Source organism: Macrosteles quadrilineatus, unplaced genomic scaffold (assembly GCF_028750875.1).
Source record: "Macrosteles quadrilineatus isolate MER2022 unplaced genomic scaffold, UCM_ALF_1.0 Scaffold_1__1_contigs__length_201487025, whole genome shotgun sequence".
Taxonomy (NCBI): Eukaryota; Metazoa; Arthropoda; class Insecta; order Hemiptera; family Cicadellidae; genus Macrosteles; species Macrosteles quadrilineatus.
Genome location: NW_026542594.1, coordinates 175,245,236 through 175,262,259, shown reverse-complemented (window position 1 = coordinate 175,262,259; position 17,024 = coordinate 175,245,236). Strand labels below are relative to the sequence as shown.

General features: G+C 36.0%; 2 protein-coding genes across 3 annotated transcripts in view; one reads left to right on the top strand and one right to left on the bottom strand.

Annotated features, from left to right (window-relative positions):
• The window catches only part of LOC128990269 (CKLF-like MARVEL transmembrane domain-containing protein 8), a 30,123-nt gene extending 25,210 nt beyond the window's left edge, over positions 1-4,913 (bottom strand). For both annotated transcript variants that reach the window (XM_054412604.1, XM_054412588.1), the window contains exon 1: positions 4,810-4,913. The gene's annotated coding sequence lies outside the window, so the exon portion shown is untranslated. The remainder of the gene's footprint in view (positions 1-4,809) is intronic.
• Positions 4,914-8,188: 3,275 nt separating this feature from the next.
• Positions 8,189-17,024, top strand: part of LOC128990259 (protein flightless-1) — a 42,212-nt gene continuing 33,376 nt past the window's right edge. Inside the window, exons 1-7 of the mRNA XM_054412576.1 lie at positions 8,189-8,351; positions 10,211-10,321; positions 10,574-10,812; positions 11,770-11,931; positions 13,288-13,423; positions 13,923-14,007; positions 14,865-15,081. Of these exons, the coding sequence (XP_054268551.1) occupies positions 8,289-8,351; positions 10,211-10,321; positions 10,574-10,812; positions 11,770-11,931; positions 13,288-13,423; positions 13,923-14,007; positions 14,865-15,081 (1,013 nt within the window). The 5' untranslated portion in view covers positions 8,189-8,288. The remainder of the gene's footprint in view (positions 8,352-10,210; positions 10,322-10,573; positions 10,813-11,769; positions 11,932-13,287; positions 13,424-13,922; positions 14,008-14,864; positions 15,082-17,024) is intronic.

Below are 17,024 nucleotides of genomic sequence, written 5' to 3'. Positions count from 1 at the left end.
CTGTAGACTGTAGGTTAAAATAATTACGAAGCACGAATCGATACATATTTCGATACATGCAATCGTTTATAATAGTAATTTACAACTGAGTTTACTCCATAGAGGATAAAAACTATTTTTACTTCCTAAAGAGTAAAAATGCTACTTTAGACCCGCAACGCATGCATTAAAAACGACTGGTATTACTGCAAAAACAATATAATATAAACCCTTGATGACTCCGCTCAATTTTGTGGATGCCTCTGCGAACGCCACCTAGTTATAAAATCTTTTCAACGACCCCTAAATGTAGGTATCTTCACAGTCGATATGTGTTGTTTATATTAGTTACCCGGCGATTGTACCTTGATGTATTATGGTGAGCTTTTTGCCAGCAGTACACACAATTTCTTTCTTATTGCGGTATACATCGACTACCGAAATGTTGATGTTGATGAACCAGCATGGCCTACGGAGGCCGACTGGTGACGTCACACATGTAATAATGTCACGGCCTCCTATATCGCTGCTGCCAGACTGCCAGACCATGTACGGCACACTGCACACTACTCGTGTCAGAATACCGCCACAGCCATATGTATTGTTCGCATTTATTTAAAAACACTAAAAATTCCGACAACACATTACAATGAAGCGTTGAATTCCGCTTTAATCTTTTAGGTCTACTCAAAACATGATGCCTTTATGTTAAAGGTTGAGAGGAATGATCTTAGTTGAAGATTGAAGAGACAAAATTAAAATTCATCAAAGTACTCTGTTTAAAAAATAATTAACTTAGCAGACTTTGAATTAGCTAAAATGTTAATCGCGTCAACCATGTGCTCTATGGCGTCAACAGATGATTCACTTCAAGCTGTTGACATATTCGGATTGGAGATCTATTGATAACACACTTGAAGAACTTCCGAGATAAGATCGTTGGACATTTTAACTAGGTCTATTTGTCATCCGTCAGTAGTTCTTTATCTTCGAACAAAAACTTCGGAAACAAAAAACAAACATCTCCATGACAAATTATTGAGCGAAGCTCTTTGGGATCGACTTCAATGCAAACTTTCTAACATTTATCACACATTAACAACTAAATATATTTTAGCCAAACTTACTAAGTTTATTCCACTACAGTATTTGATTTGTAAATTCCAGTACCAAAGTTTTGCGTTAGATCTGATTCCTTGACCTGAAGAGATATTATCCATTTGTATATGCAACCGCCAACCTTCTCCATTATAACTGCAAGAGCTGTCAAGTGCGTGGTAGCAAAACGGGAGTGCCGATGGAGACCTGTGGGGGTGCGTGCGTTTGAGGGGACTTGACCTGGTCTCCATCGGCACTCCCGTTTTGCTACCACTGTAGGATTTCAGACTTTTTGCCTGAACAAATCTTGAGCTTGGGAATTTGGTCCAGTTTTTTTGTTGACCTCAACTACTTTTGTTGAGGAGAGTGACTGTGTATATTTTATATATTGTGTTTCGTTTCGTTATATTTATGTTAGGCCTACTAAAAAATAAAAATAGTTACAATTGTCATGATTCACATTTTGTCCAGCATTTTTAAGTATCAAATAAATTCGCTCGGCTAGGACCACTAGTCGCTTCTAGAAAAACAGTTGAGACCGCCCTTCTGTAAGGGACAATACGGTCGACCCTCCCTAGCTGTCCCTTGAATTGCGATTTCGTCCCTAGGGCGAGGGTTGTGTTTGGGGCCAGTACACATTGTCGAGACGTTCGAGTAAAGTTTCCGTAGCATCACATACAATGGATAACCCCAGGCCCCTGCTATCCATTCTGTGAAAGCGTTCCTGACGTGAGAGGCAGAACCCTCCGCGTATCGCTTCATAGTTAATGTTCCGAATATAGTAATCAGTGCATTACTTTCAATTATACAGCACACTATTGTCATATCCACTTTATAGTTTTCAATAAACAGTGTTTATTGTGAATTGTGTTCTAGTTATTTTTACCATTCCATAACATTGGCGCATCACCCGTGCCACAACAACCATTATATCATGGCTGACATCAAACAATTCCAGATATATTTTTATGAATCGCCATAGAACAATGGTACTTGATGGTGATAATATCTCACATTGAATAACAACAATCACAAAAACAGTTATTTTATAATGACACCTTTTTCAAGAGTTGAATTTTTAATTCTGCTCCCATTTTCCACCCGAAGGTCTTTAATAAACGTAACATAATATCTCCAATCAGATTGTGGAATTTCCTTCCAAGCCACATGTAACACAGTACGGTAATCACTAAACCGTACGTTTGGGGCGGGATTGGCGGGAATCGAACGTCTTTTTGGAGGGAGGCGTGTATGAACATCTGGTGCTAACGTGACTAGTTCTTGGTGGTTTTATGCATAATTTGAATAAGGATCTTCCTATTTATTAAGTGGTTTCATTGTCAGTATATTTATTGAAATTTGACAGTTCCAAATTTGTCTAATGTTTATATTCCCATTAATCACGCATATCCGTCCGACGCAGAAAACATTCAAAAAATCTCCATCTTGAAGGTAAAGATTTAGCAATACAATTGTTGGTAGATTTTCAATCTCTTTGCACTATAATGCAAACTCCAGCCGTTATTCCTCTATGGAGACTACGCGTGCGTAGTTTATTACTCTGTGTGATGCGTGAGCAGACTCCCTCCAGTCACGGTTGGCCACAACTTCCACTTCCTTTGTCCCGTGGCTCTAATTGCGGTCAGGGTCACCAAGGATCGGACCATCGGACCCTGGTCTTCACAGAACACCTAGATTCTAGCTAGAGCACCAGCACAAAGCACAGAACGATGGACGACTGTAGAGCGACTGTAGATCAATGAGATTGTGAAGTAAAGTTTCTCACGTTAATTGTTTTGGATTTTGTCATTTCATCGGATAAGTTTCCTTCACTTTTTGTATGGAATAAATAATTTTACTCACAAATAGTTATGCAAATAACTACAAGAAATAAATAGGGAATTTCATTATCTACTTCTTTTACATTTTTCAACTAACTGTTAAACAATGGATTCAAATAGCTGACACCAATAAACATTGGTGGACGCAGAATTTTGAAGGACAACTTACCTGAGACATACGTCTATCTTAAAATTATCTCGTTTGTGAAACATACGGAACCAAAGATTAAGATTCGCTTTAAATGGATTGTAAATTGTATGCATACTCTACAGTTTTGTTGCAACAACTGAAATTCTTATTTTAAACATTGTTTATATGTTTTACTTCGATTTAAAACAACCAATTAAACAAAAAAAAAACTCTTACGATTTTATAATGTTTTAAATTTATATTCCTGTAGATTTAAATGCTAATTTAATGTAAGGAGGATAATAGGTTACTAAACACGAATACTACAACTATAAGTGAAACGGACTGCAATAAGTACTTCTTGAAATATCTAAAATAAATATTTAGATGAAATTATGTGTTTATTTATTCTATACTTCTAGTATAACACGACGTATCTCATATTCAATCAAAAATACCTCTCAATAAAACTTGAATTTTAAGAACCAAAAGTTCCAAAACCGTGTTCTTCCCAATTGCAAACTCAAAGCACGAGTATAACTGCAAACACGTGTCACTTATGCCAACCCCGTACGAAGGACGGGTAGGTACTTTTAAAATAATACATACATAAAATAAAGTTGCAATTTTAATTTTTAGACATTGCACTGAAACTGCTGAGTTCGAATCTTTTATTATATCAAGTTTATCCCGCAGGTATAAAGAATTTCCCACATTCGGGATGAAGATCCCTCGAGGGGAAATGCCAGGTGGTATTGTAAACACGAGAAAGTTGAGTTCAAGGTCGAAGACCAGACCGGTCGGTGTGATGACTCACATATGACACAACTGAATAAAAATACATTATGTCCTAAAATGTAATATTAAAAATATATGTTTATGCCAAACAGACATTTATTTACTCATAGGATGTATTTTCAACTGGTATGTGTAAAATTACATAGTTTACACATTGCAATATGGGTGATAACTAAAAATAAACTATGCCAAAACAAACGTAGGCCTGAACTGATTATCTATCCAGCGATCTATACATAAATATTTAACATTTAACGCACACGTTTAAACTTTGGATAGGTCCTGTCAATCTATATTTATAATCCGCTACAAACAAACTTGTAAATATAAGACTTCAAATTTTAACACTTGTCCGCACGTACTACAAATTTAAAACACCCGTTTATTTACTCAGTTTTACGATAATGAGTTAATTGGTGAATTCCTCGATTATGTTGTTTAACGGTGGGTAATCAGTTGGTTTTATGTTCAAGTTAAATTTAAAATATACAGTATACTCATTTATTTGCAAAATCACACTTATCTGTATGCATTTGTTATAAGTTGTTTCGACATACCTAACGATGTGTTCACGGAAATAGTTAAAATAATTAATTACGTATTACCTATGTGAAAAATGTGGGCGCTAAATTTATTACCGGCGTTACTTTTTTTATAACAAAACTATACATTATACATAATTTTCTTGACAGACCGATATTTTAGTAAAAAACTGTTCTATTTTTCAATAAAACTTTCTTAAACAGAAATTAATAAAATAGTATTTCTTATTAGTTTTACAATTACAAAAACAATTTTTTTATTAGCATTTTATGTGCCTTGACGTTTGTGTAAGAACACTTTGGTAAATCAGAGCATAGACATTTTATTCATCAATAAAAATACGAAACCAATACGTCATCAATTACAGCTAATTATTGAACAACCGCTTAATCAAGATAGCAGAGAATGCATTGTTGTTACCTTGGCAGTTAGTTGGCACACCTGTTGAGTTGAATTTCCGTCGAAGTGTTAACTGACACTGGATGGATAGAGAGAGGGAATTACAAAACGGACGCAGTTCTGCCACACCCCTCCATCAACTTTCCCCCACCACCCCCTTCCAACACATCAGCGTTCTTGGTAACATAAACATTAGTCATACTGGTAAATAAACATCGTGTTATCAACGACTCTTTTACCTCTGACCCGGAAAAAGCTAAGGCAAAAATAGGATTTGAGCAAGCTTTGACAAAAATATATGAGTGAAAATATTGTTGAATTTAAAATTAAACATTTTTAGTACATAGTGACAACAATGACAAGAAGTTATAGAAAAGTGTGATATTGAATAGAATATATAATATCACTGAATTATCAAATATATATAATTGAGATGGTTTAAATAGTACACCAACTTTAACCCACATATGAGTGTAGAATGGTGTGATATGATCTGTGTAGCTTTGTTACTGACTAAGATCAACTGTTTCTTCACTCAGGATCATTATTAAAAGCCCAATGATCAGGAACAGCTGGGTCCAGTTTTGAGCCATAAAAAACTACTGACTTTTCTCAGGATCGAACCGGTGAACTTTTTATTGTTAGGTAGGTGAGCACTCTCCAACTGAGCCACCCAGCCATTTTTTTATATATTTTTTTGACAGCTTACACACTTCATATACCAATCATTTGGTATAAAACTGTTCTGTATAAACACAATTTCATATTTTCAAAATATTAAATACAGTTCAACTATCACGTAATATTCTGTTGTAAAAAGTCTTTAAGATATTTATTATTTAATAAAGAAGATTAAAAAATAGAAACTGTTTTGTTTAGAATAAATTTTGAATTATTTCGTGTTGAATAATCCTCATGTAAATAAATCGTTTTTTTCAAACTTGATAAATAAGTTAATTATATAGGTATGCAAATTCGTGCAGATCAAATCTAAGAAATACTTTTGTCTTCCACATAGCACCAGTAGCTTTAAACTTAACCAAGCTATATACCATAAAAGCTTAAAATCAACCAAATCCTCAATTGGGTAGATAAAGTATTAAATTGATGAAATATGCTAAGATTAAAGACATTTGTAAATTTTAGGCTATGTAAAGCTAATTGTCTAAATAAACTACAGCAAACTTATTACTTGTCGAGGTATTTTAACTTTGTTTCAAATCTGGATCTAATTACGGTATTTTAGTTGATTGTTTCAAATTAGCCTGCTGTTCATATTATGAAACCAACGATCGTTCTTATTTAAAAGTTATTTAAAATACTGGCTTCGGAAGAAGCACAGATAGATACCAATCGTCATTCAATCACGACTCTTAATTCTCTCGAGTATTACGATTTTTATTTGAAAATGTAAAAGGCAGTTTGTAAATCTGCACACCCTAGGCGCATGTTTTGATGTATGTTATGTGGGGGTAGCTCTTGAAATAAAAACGCCGTTAGGGAACAAACTTTTCATGTATCTTATTAAGATGCGGTACTTATCTTATCTTATATCTTATAATATTATAAATGTGAAAGTTTGTGTGTTTGTTTGAAGTTCAATCACGCATTAACTACTGGACGGATTGGGCTGAAATTTGGCATGATGATAGCTCACATTCCCGATTAACATATAGGCATATTCTTATCTCAAAAATCCTTTCGGGCTTCGCCCCAGTGGCTCTGAGGTTCCCCATGTTAACCTTATGAGTTTTCATATTTAAAGGGAATTAAAGTATTTTGTCAGCTGTTTCAACTAAAAAAGTTGGTTCTATGATATGAAAAGCATTAAACAGTTTTAACATTTACCAACAGAGTGTAGCACTATTATTTTTTTGCATTTATGAAAACAGCTAATTTTAACTAAACAGCAACAAAAAACTGTAATACGCAATGAGAACAGTCAAAGTAGGATTGTTTACAGTTATGTTTTTAGGTTTTTAATTTCATGAATCATTTGTGATATTTTGCGAATTTTTGATAATGTTCTCTTTATTGTTTAGGTATTGGTAGAACATTATGGCTATGGTAGATGTGTAATACTATAGTAAACTGTAAATTTAAAGAAGCAAATTGTTCCTCATTGCAAAGGCAAAGCTTGAGTATAACTGCAATAGCAATTTATACTTATATGCCAACCCCGTACGAAGGACGGGTGCTCTGCTAGTAATTGATAAATTCGAAAACTATATCAGCTTGACAATAAGTTGGACTAGAAAAGAAGTCTAATTATTGCACTTTTAATCAGTGTTTTATTAATCAGTAGTTTTTATTAATCAGTGGCCAAATATAGACGTCGACAAAAAATCTAATCCTTGGACCAACTGAGGGTAAGTGGAGGTGAGGAGCTCCCCTGCGAGGATACTTATCAGGCAATAACGATTATAAATTTTTTTAAATAAATTATCAATCATTGAGACAGGGACGCCACCTGTGTGCGTATTTTTACCCAAAAATGAGTGAAGGATGAGTGTAGAATGGTGTGTGATGACTTGAGTAGTTTTGTTACTGACTAAGATCAGCGATTTTATTAGTCAGGATAATTTATTTAAAGCCCAATGATCAGGAACAGCTGGGTCCAGTTTCCGATTGTTTGCGATTGTCGGTTTCGTGTATTTGTATATGTATCTCCTCTTAAACTAAGTCGAGTGGGTTCTATCATAGATAAATCATACTCCTTTGTTGCTTAGTCTATGGTTCTATTCTATTTGTCTATGGTTCTAAGTTCTGGACGGGCCAGCAGAAACTTTAATATTTTAATACTTTTCATCTAAACTAAAACCATACAAAGTAGGTATTTTAAGCAATTGACGATGAGGCATATTTATAGAAGATTGCCATTAGAGCCTTATATACGGTGGAAAATAAGCTCGTCTCCAATATCCAGCAGAAGCAGCCTAACGTTTATTGGAGGTAGATAGTGTGTCCTTCTGGATACCAACCAAGATGTGAATGTGACTTAACATTGGAATTCATGATCAGGAAGAGGGCATTAACGTGCCAGTTACTTCTCTGTAAATCTGTTAATTAATTTGTTAATTAATTCTAAAAAGGTAAACACGTTTGAAGGTATGCACAATGCGCAGTTTTCAGCGAAGAAGCAGAGCACATAGAAGTAAATATCTTATCACCATAACTAAAAAATAGGTAAAATGAGATTGGGATGGATTATAAACTTTTAAAACGTCAATCGGCATTGTTTTTTGTGGTATGACGTTATAGTATGACGATAAGTTACAAAATCATTGCCTCCATGAGATTTTAAAACCCATTCTCCCTTGACGTTGACGGTACCCAACCAAATCAAACCCAATCTCAATCTGTCACAGTCAAGTGACTCAGACTGTTTCTGTTTTAGAGATAATTTATTTGAGGTTATGTTTTAATTTTTAGTTATGTGAAGTGCTATTAAAAATTACTATGTTTTTTTAGTGTCCTAGTGTTGATTTAATTGCGTAGCAATGGCAAATACAGGAGTTTTACCATTTGTCAGGGGCGTAGATTTCAGTCGAAATGATTTTAGTGTGAGTAAATCTTAATACTGTAGCAGCTACAGGTTGTAATATTTGGACACCAACTTTATGAAATTTAAGAATGCCTGAAGTCCTAGGGCCTTTTTTTAGTGGAATACTAATGGTTTTATCTGAATATATAATAAGTTCAGGTCACGCTTAGCCCTAGGTCTAAATAAACACTTTTTAAATATTTAGGCCTAGGTAGGTACACTGGTTGTTTGGTTAAAATGGTGGTAACCTCAAAAGTTCACTCTAAGGCTAACGCCTAACTTATTCATAGAATCTTCGGTTGCAGTTCCGCAGAGTGTAAAGATTTCTATTTTCCTTAGTTTTATCCTAAGTTTGTACAACTGAAAATGAAAGAACCGATACATTTTTACAATGCAGTAATCATATCAATAAGTTTTGTTTATGTTTGTTTTGTTAACGTCCATAAAATATGTTTAGTTTTTGAATGAATATTTATACGCTTACGCAATTTTATTTAACTTATTAAACACCAATAAAAACATTAACAGACCATTAACTTACTTAATTGTATGTCTTTAAACGTAAACAGTTCATAGCCTTTAGAACTCAATTCAATGTCTCTAGGGAAAATTTTTTTTTAGAAGCTAAGTTTAAAATAGCCTAAGTAATGTATCCTATATCGCACCAAACCATAATCCCTATATTGAAATCGACATCGATAGGCCTAATCGTTTACAGGTTCTCAGCGGAACTGCACCCAAATCTTTAAATTTTGTAAAAGTTAGCCTTAATGGACTAATAGGCTTTAACTCTTCTGTCGGTGTACCGTACACAATTTACAGTATTATTTCATAGTCATAATGTTAAGTTACGGTACTTGACAGTTAAAACGGACCAATAGGTTAATCCTCAAGTGTAAGTAAGACATGGTTGAGTTCAAGTTTTTTAGCTTGTGTCTGTCTACATTAAAAAATATTGTGAAGTACTTAAATCTTTTGATATAGGCCTAGCCTACATTAGGGAAAAAAAACTGTCTGCGTTTTTCTATTGAGTTAATTACCGGTATAAAATTATCTAACTTAGTAGGGATGAGCAATAGGTTGATCCGCTATCAACTATCGATCTATACATATATTAACATCGTCACAAAAACATCGATAATTGAATTTTATTTTGATTTTGTGTCTGCTTTCTGCCTCAGTTAATTAACATAACTTATAACCTATAACCTAGCTACTTAGCGAGACGTTCTACATTGGCAGTTCAAACTCTGTTGTTTTTGCAGGACGAAATATCGGTCTGATTGATTAGGCTATAGTCTGTGGCTAGTGCAGGGTCGGAAGTGCTGCCACTGAAATTGAATACAAAAAAATTGGTTTTTGGTAGATTTAAGAATAAGAACATGAACAATGTAAAGTTCTCTCCACCCTCCTTCCACTCTTGCTTAAGTGTAGTCCAGTTCACAACAATTTTGGAGTCTCAATGGATAAAAAAACCCCTATTCTGCCTATTTTTTTTAAGAAGACCAACATTGGGGCCTATAAATTCCCATCAAAACCAAACAGTCCAGTTTAAAAAAAACTTCAATCTCTACAGTGTTGGCAAAAACATTGATGTCCGACAGAAACATTGGTAGCCTACTATCAAGGTAAAAAACCATCGAACACCGATAGTAAAACCTCAATGTTCCTACATAAAACATCAGCTGTTGATGCTCATCCCTGTTATCTAGGGCTTAAATCTAACCACCTAATGATTAATTCTTGTTAATTTGTCAGCTGTTGAGAGAAGTCCAGCTGAGTTTACATAATTTTGAAAAACTTATTCCGAAATTGGAGGCTCTAAAAATTTAGCCTAGATGAGCTTTTAACGTAGCTAATCAATAAATATTGTTTCAGGATGGAAGGTTTCCTCATTCTGTACGACTTATGTCTGGCGTCCAATGGCTCAAGTTGGACAGATCCAGCCTGAATCAAATTCCTGAAGAGCTAGGGAACTTGATGAAACTTGTAAGTAAATAGACTAGATAACTATTAGTCACTTTACGGCATAGTCGACCCCTAAATTCCTTATAATTTTGACCTTCAGTAAAACATTCATTTCATAGTATAGGCCTAGATTCATCTGAAATGGGTGAGCTACGCACATCCAAACAAATTTTTCAATGCATTTTAAAATTTCTTTTATCCAACACTAAGAGCTAAACCATCTCTTAGAAGTGTTTGTAATCTCTTTCTGAAGTAGCAATTCTCTGTTTCAAGGAGCACCTTTCCCTGTCACACAATGCTCTGGAAAAGTTGTTTGGAGAACTCACCGAACTGTCCTCACTCCGCACCCTAAACATTCGCTACAACCGAGTCAAAAGCTCAGGAATACCAGCCGAGCTGTTCCACCTGGAAGATTTGACGACGCTCGACTTGAGCCATAACGTACTCAAAGAGGTTCCTCAGGGTTTGGAACATGCACGGAGCCTACTGGTGCTTAACCTCAGTCACAACAAGTGAGTTTGTTCTGTTTATTTTTAGATTACCGGTAAGTTATATTTGTACGTCTCTTACTCAACAGAGTGCATATTTTGAGCTAGTAAAGATGGGTGAAGGATGAGTGTTGAAAATATGTTTTACTGACTAAGTTTCTCCAGTCAGTACCATTTATTTACTTATTAAGAGCCCAATAACTAAGGACAGCAAAATCTAGAAACCGTCTAAAAACTTTTTTTCAGGTTTCAACAAGCAACCTTCTGATTTGTAAGTGAGGACTATAACTACTTGACTACAGTTTTGGGTTTGTTTTATCAATCTTCATAGGCATTACACATGTAAGTTGTTTTGCCATTGCCAATACTTAATGGAATAACGGTAATCGGTAATCAAGAAAAACTATTTCAGTTTGGGCTGGTGACGGTCTCAGTGACTCTGGTAATCGCCGCCTCAATCACAGCAATACCGGTGATTTGCTTTTTGGTTAACCGACGTTTCGGATTACCAAGCTTTGTACAATCGACGCTCTACTACTTACCACAATTGATAATGCAGCAATAATGCCTGTAAGTACAGTAGAACCTCGATAGCAAGACTCTCGTGAGGATTATTAAATATGATTTCGATTTGTTATCAAGGTTTGCAATAACATGTGATTACGACGGATAAAATGAATCCAAGGGGATTTGAAAAAGACACTCGCTATCAAGGGTGACTTGTTATTGAAGGTCTTGATCGAGGTTCCACTGTACCTTAAACAACTCGGGTCATCAATTACATTTTTTATTTGTGGCTATGGATAAAGCAGATTGTTTTAAATTATCTGCGCAGAGGTTAGAACCATCTGAAGTACAAACCAAACAAATCTGTACAAGAGTCTAAAGAAAATGTATTATCAAGTTTTGTTATATGTTCTCAGTCAAGGAATTTACGATTCACTCACAAAAAAAAATTGAACTTTTGGGTGTTGTTTACAGCATTACGGCAATCCCAAACACTCTGTTTGTCAACCTGACGGATCTTCTGTTCCTGGACCTGAGTCACAACCAGCTAGAGACTCTACCACCTCAGATGCGCAGGCTTGCCAACCTTCAAACATTGATACTCAACTATAACCCACTGGGACACTTCCAACTGAGGTAAATGTTCACATCTTTCCATAGTCTTTGCTGAGAATGCCTTTAGACCATAATCAGCGCCCCTTTGCACTAGGTTTGATTGTATCTTGGCTAGTTTGATGTAGCAGCTGCGTTAAACAGCCGGAAAAGAAACATTTTGATACAAACATATGTACATAACATAGACCATTATGGGTGTATGTATGAACGGGCTTGGGATTGTGGTATTACACTCATGTGTGGTATTATTTAGGTTGAAATGTGTTCTCCACAAAAAAATAGAATCGGAAACATACATAGCCTTTTTAGAAATGCAATATTCGATAAGCCTAATTCAATGCCTGCTAGGAATATTAAATTATTAGGTTAATATTTCCATTTTGGTTATGGGTAAAGTAGAACTTTTTACTATGGATACAACAGTACAGAAACTCACTTTTATCCGGACACCTTTTAACCGGACATCGGTTTAACCGGACTACACTCGGCGGAAATGACATCTCATTAACCGGACTAGATCGGCAGGAAGTGGGAGGTACTGAAACAACTGTTCTCGTGGGAAAGATTTGAGACCAGTGATCACGTGTCTAAATACATTATAATCATTATTGGCTCATACAGTATGGATTCAAATGGTCTGTTTTAACGAGTTTTTGGGGACTTCGGTTTAAACAGAAAACCAGCTATCCGGACTGGCATCGGTCCCGAGGAGTCCGGATAAGAGGGAGTCTACTGGAAACATACCTATGTTGTAGGTGCAGCCAGTTTTAAAAACAAATTAATGTAGCCTAGTTCAGTCCAGTCACCGACAGTGTGCCCATGCAGATTCCTGATTTCTCTTGAATAGGCTATTTTTTTTTTTAACCAACCCATTAACCCAATCTTTAAGGACAAACTAAATGATATTTTATGTCATATCAACCTATCAAACTAAGGGATAAAATAGAACTATGGATCTGTGAGTGGCTCACTCAACTATTTTATTTGAATAATAAATTGGCTGGTGGTTAAAGAAGGGATCAATACTTCAGTATCCGTAAGTCAGTCAAATGGTAGAACCTCAGTTAGTTAGATTATCAATATATACTTCCTAGCCTAGGATTTTGCTGCCAAAGGAAGTGTAACAGTGAATCCATGTTCTAAAAATGGTTTTTTAATATTTGAGAATCTCTTCTGATATTCATAAATCTTTTCACATCCTAATATTCTTAATTTGTTCTCATATTTGTTATTTTCCCTGGGATTATTACTCTCTTTTGGGGTCCGCTGACTATTCTATCGGTTTTGTTTATCAAATCCTAAAAAGTTATGTGACTTGTCTTATTGTTTGGTTCTATAATAAGTGTACAATAGGTAACTTTGGTATTTATTTGACAGACAGTTGCCCAGCCTGGTAGGGTTGGAAACTTTGCACATGAGAAACACTCAGAGGACACTGGCAAACTTGCCTGCTAGTCTTGAGATGTTGACAAACCTGCAGGATCTGGACCTCAGCTTCAACAACCTTCCTAAGGTATAACATTTCTTCTAATGACTCTTTGTTAAGACGGCAACTCAATGTTTTATGTATTAAAATTTATATGGTTGAAGGATGGAATGAGATGCCTTGTGTAGCTGTTATTGATTAAGCATCAGTGATCAGGGTTGCTAATTTGCAACCGTTTAAGGGTTTTAACCAAATTATAAGTTTTTTTCCTGCTATAAATCAGAGTTCATGGGAATCTGTTGAGGTCGTACATTCTTGGCAGTGATAACATATTTTCTTAACGCCAATTTGTGCGGGGACCAAGCTGGTCTAGTGGTTAGAGTGTGGGACTTCTGTTCTTGGGGGTTTTGTCTAAGCGATAATGCTGCAACCCCTAGGTCTAGCCTGAAGTAATGTGAAAAACAATTCAGGGCTCGTGCCTAGCGGCCTAGGAAAAAAAATTCCACTTTGTGTAATCTGTTGCCTATGTTACAATTTCACTTTGCTATAAATGTAGTATTTTAAGGTTATGTTTGAACGTTTTCAGGTACCTGATGCTCTTTACACACTACCAACACTACGGAGACTAAACTTGAGTAGTAACTGTATTACTGAGTTGGCCATGGCTCTTGGTAGGTATTTCAAATTTTAAGTAGAATAATAAAATTTCATTTTAAAATCTTTGATATCATCATTTTGGGCATTTGTATTTTGTGTTACCGCATCCACCGCAATTATGGTTTCCTGTAGATGAACATCTAGAAAAGTCAATAGTAAAATTATGAAAGTAAGTAGATTTAATGATAATATAATATATGGGCAGTGAGTCATTGAGGACAATGACAAATGAAAAATTCTTTATTTTACCTGCCCTGAGTTAGACCAAAGGTCCACTCTTCCCCCTGAACAGGAACATCAAATACACTAACAATACATTTAAGAGTTGTGGGCTATAGAAATAATAATAGGTAAATAAAGTAATGAATAATTAAAAGTATGACATGATAGATGAGAAGAGAGACAGATTTGGGAGAATCAGAATACCTGACAATATTGGTCAGGCCTGCGGTTTTCATGTGATGGGCAATGGGTTGATATATAATAAAACAGAGCCCCTCTCCACATACCTTGTGGCAGAATTTTTCTCTTCCTTGTCCCCCCAACAAACCTAAAATCTCCTAATTATATCAGCCCAGATTTTGGTTGATAGGCGTTCATTGGGAATTCAACAAATAACAACAATAGAAATTTCTAAATTTTTAAGAGTTGTATAGGAATATTGGGAAGGTAAATGTAAAATATGTTTACATTGGAATGATAATTTGTTTGCATGAGAAATGGTAGGGATGTTTGAAAAAATGGCTTTAGTAAATCATATTGGGGTTTGCTATTAAGGGATTTATTTTAAATTCTCTTAAAGTCTAGCTTTAATTAATTGTATGTAAACTCTCTTTGACTGATGACTAAACCAGCTGATTGCTGCATACAGAGGTCTGGCAACAGCTGGAGACGCTGAATCTATGCTGCAATCAGCTGACAAGCTTGCCTGCATCTCTGTGCAAGCTGACGTCACTTCGTCGGCTCTACTTGAACAACAACCAGCTGGACTTTGAGGGTATTCCATCAGGAATTGGAAAACTAGTAAACTTAGAAGTCTTCTCCGCAGCAAACAACCATTTGGAAATGATCCCTGAGGGACTGTGCAGGTATGCTTGGATATTTAAGTTAGCGTTTAAAGAAAGGTATTCAATTTGTATGTGTATGGTAGACTGCTACTCACTGCTAGCTCACAATGCTGTGTAATTTTCCTAGATATTTTAATTCTTAGTAATAAAGACAAATCTTCTGCCGTTATGTGGGTCATGATAAACAATGTGTTAACAAATTAGCTACAAAATGTACTCATTATTCAGAAACAGAGGAGTGCGGCAATCGGTAGGGAACGTTTTAACTGTGGGAAATCACGGTATTTAAATTCCATTCCAATCAATAGTAAGGCCATAAGCAGTTTCCTGTGTGGCAATGTTTGGAGACATAGTTCTACTACAGCTCACCTAGGGAGCAGCACTACCAGAGGAAAGATTTGTGGGATTAGGGTTTCCCTAGCCTCCATGACCTATCACACCCCAAAACGTGAGCAAATTGTGTAGTAAGGATCTAACTTATTTGTATGATTGAAAGTGACTAAGCTATTCTGAGGCTGTAAATCTTAATTTAATACTTTTATGCAAGTGTATTATACCTTGGAACTACCATTCACAGTAAAGGATTGTCTTTGTCAAATATAATGTCCACCACTGCAGACTGCCCGCCAATTGAATTTTAAAGGAATTTTTGTGGGGAATCAATACTCGCCCCACACAACTTCTAAAGTATTGGTACAAACTTTTTGGTAGATATAATTTGAACATTTTAAATACAACAACAGCATGAGGTGGTATCCAGCACTCCTACAATTGGGGGCTTGATTTCACTAGTTTTGCACCTATGTGGGGTAGGTGTTATTGTTGAAAGTTCTCCAACAAAAAATGCAACACCAGGTCAGAAATGTTGACAGTCAATCATACTTACTTCTTACTTCTTACTTCTTGGTACGTGCATCCAGCTTCAGGTAATGCCGACCGCACGGTGTCTCTCATATACAAGGTTGGCCAGTCTCCAGTAGGTGGGATCAGTTAGGATTCGTCCAAGAGTACAGTCAGGTTGGAGTCTCTTCCTCAGCTCATCTCTGATATCCAACTTGCGAGTGCAATGAAGGAGGATGTGTTGCAACGTTTCTTCTTCCGTTTGACATACCAGACACAGGGGTGACTCAGCGAGTTGGAAGCGAAAGAGATATGATTGGGTTACAATATGCCCTGTTCTAGCTCTTGAGGCAAATGTTGACACAGATCTTGGTAAGTTTTTGTAAATGTCTGTATTGTTGGGTTCCTTGAGCAGGTCATACAGATGGCGACCAGTTGGTTCATCTTTCCACTTCTCTACCCATTTTTGTGTTAAGAATCTTTGAGATGCGGCTATGCAGCTGGTAAGTGTTAGTTCCTTAGATGGTATAGGGTGCATGTTGGTGGCTGCCTTCGCAATTATATCAGCTTTCTCATTTCCTTGCAGTCCGCAATGACCTGGTATCCATTGGAAACAAATCTCCTTGTCTGTGGACAAATTCAGGAGATGAAAGATTTCTTGAATTCTGTGGTAGTAGCTTGAGGGTTTATATTGCTTGAGTAGTTGCAATGCACTTTTAGAGTCGCTGAGTATACAAATCTTTTGGCTTTCTATAACCATGCAGTGGGCAACCGCTGCGTTGATGACAAGGAGCTCTGTGTCAGTGCTGGAACATGAATTCGCCCGAACAAAGAAGGACTCGTCTTGAATAGACTCGTCGAAGTCTTGACAGTCAATCATTGTAGTCAAACATTACTCTTTTCCCACTAGACTTGTGTACCCCAACTGTGTCTTGTCTTCACAACCCATTACTTCTTCTCAGTATTCTACATTCAATATGCATCCAGTTACGGGAACGTATACATCATATTTCTCGTACTTTGTCTGCAGTAGAGTGTTAGAATTAGCTCTGTTGTTGCAAATCCCGCCAGTTGTGAGATGGGCTCTTTGATCAGTTTTTGTTGTAAACAAATCAAAAGCAAAT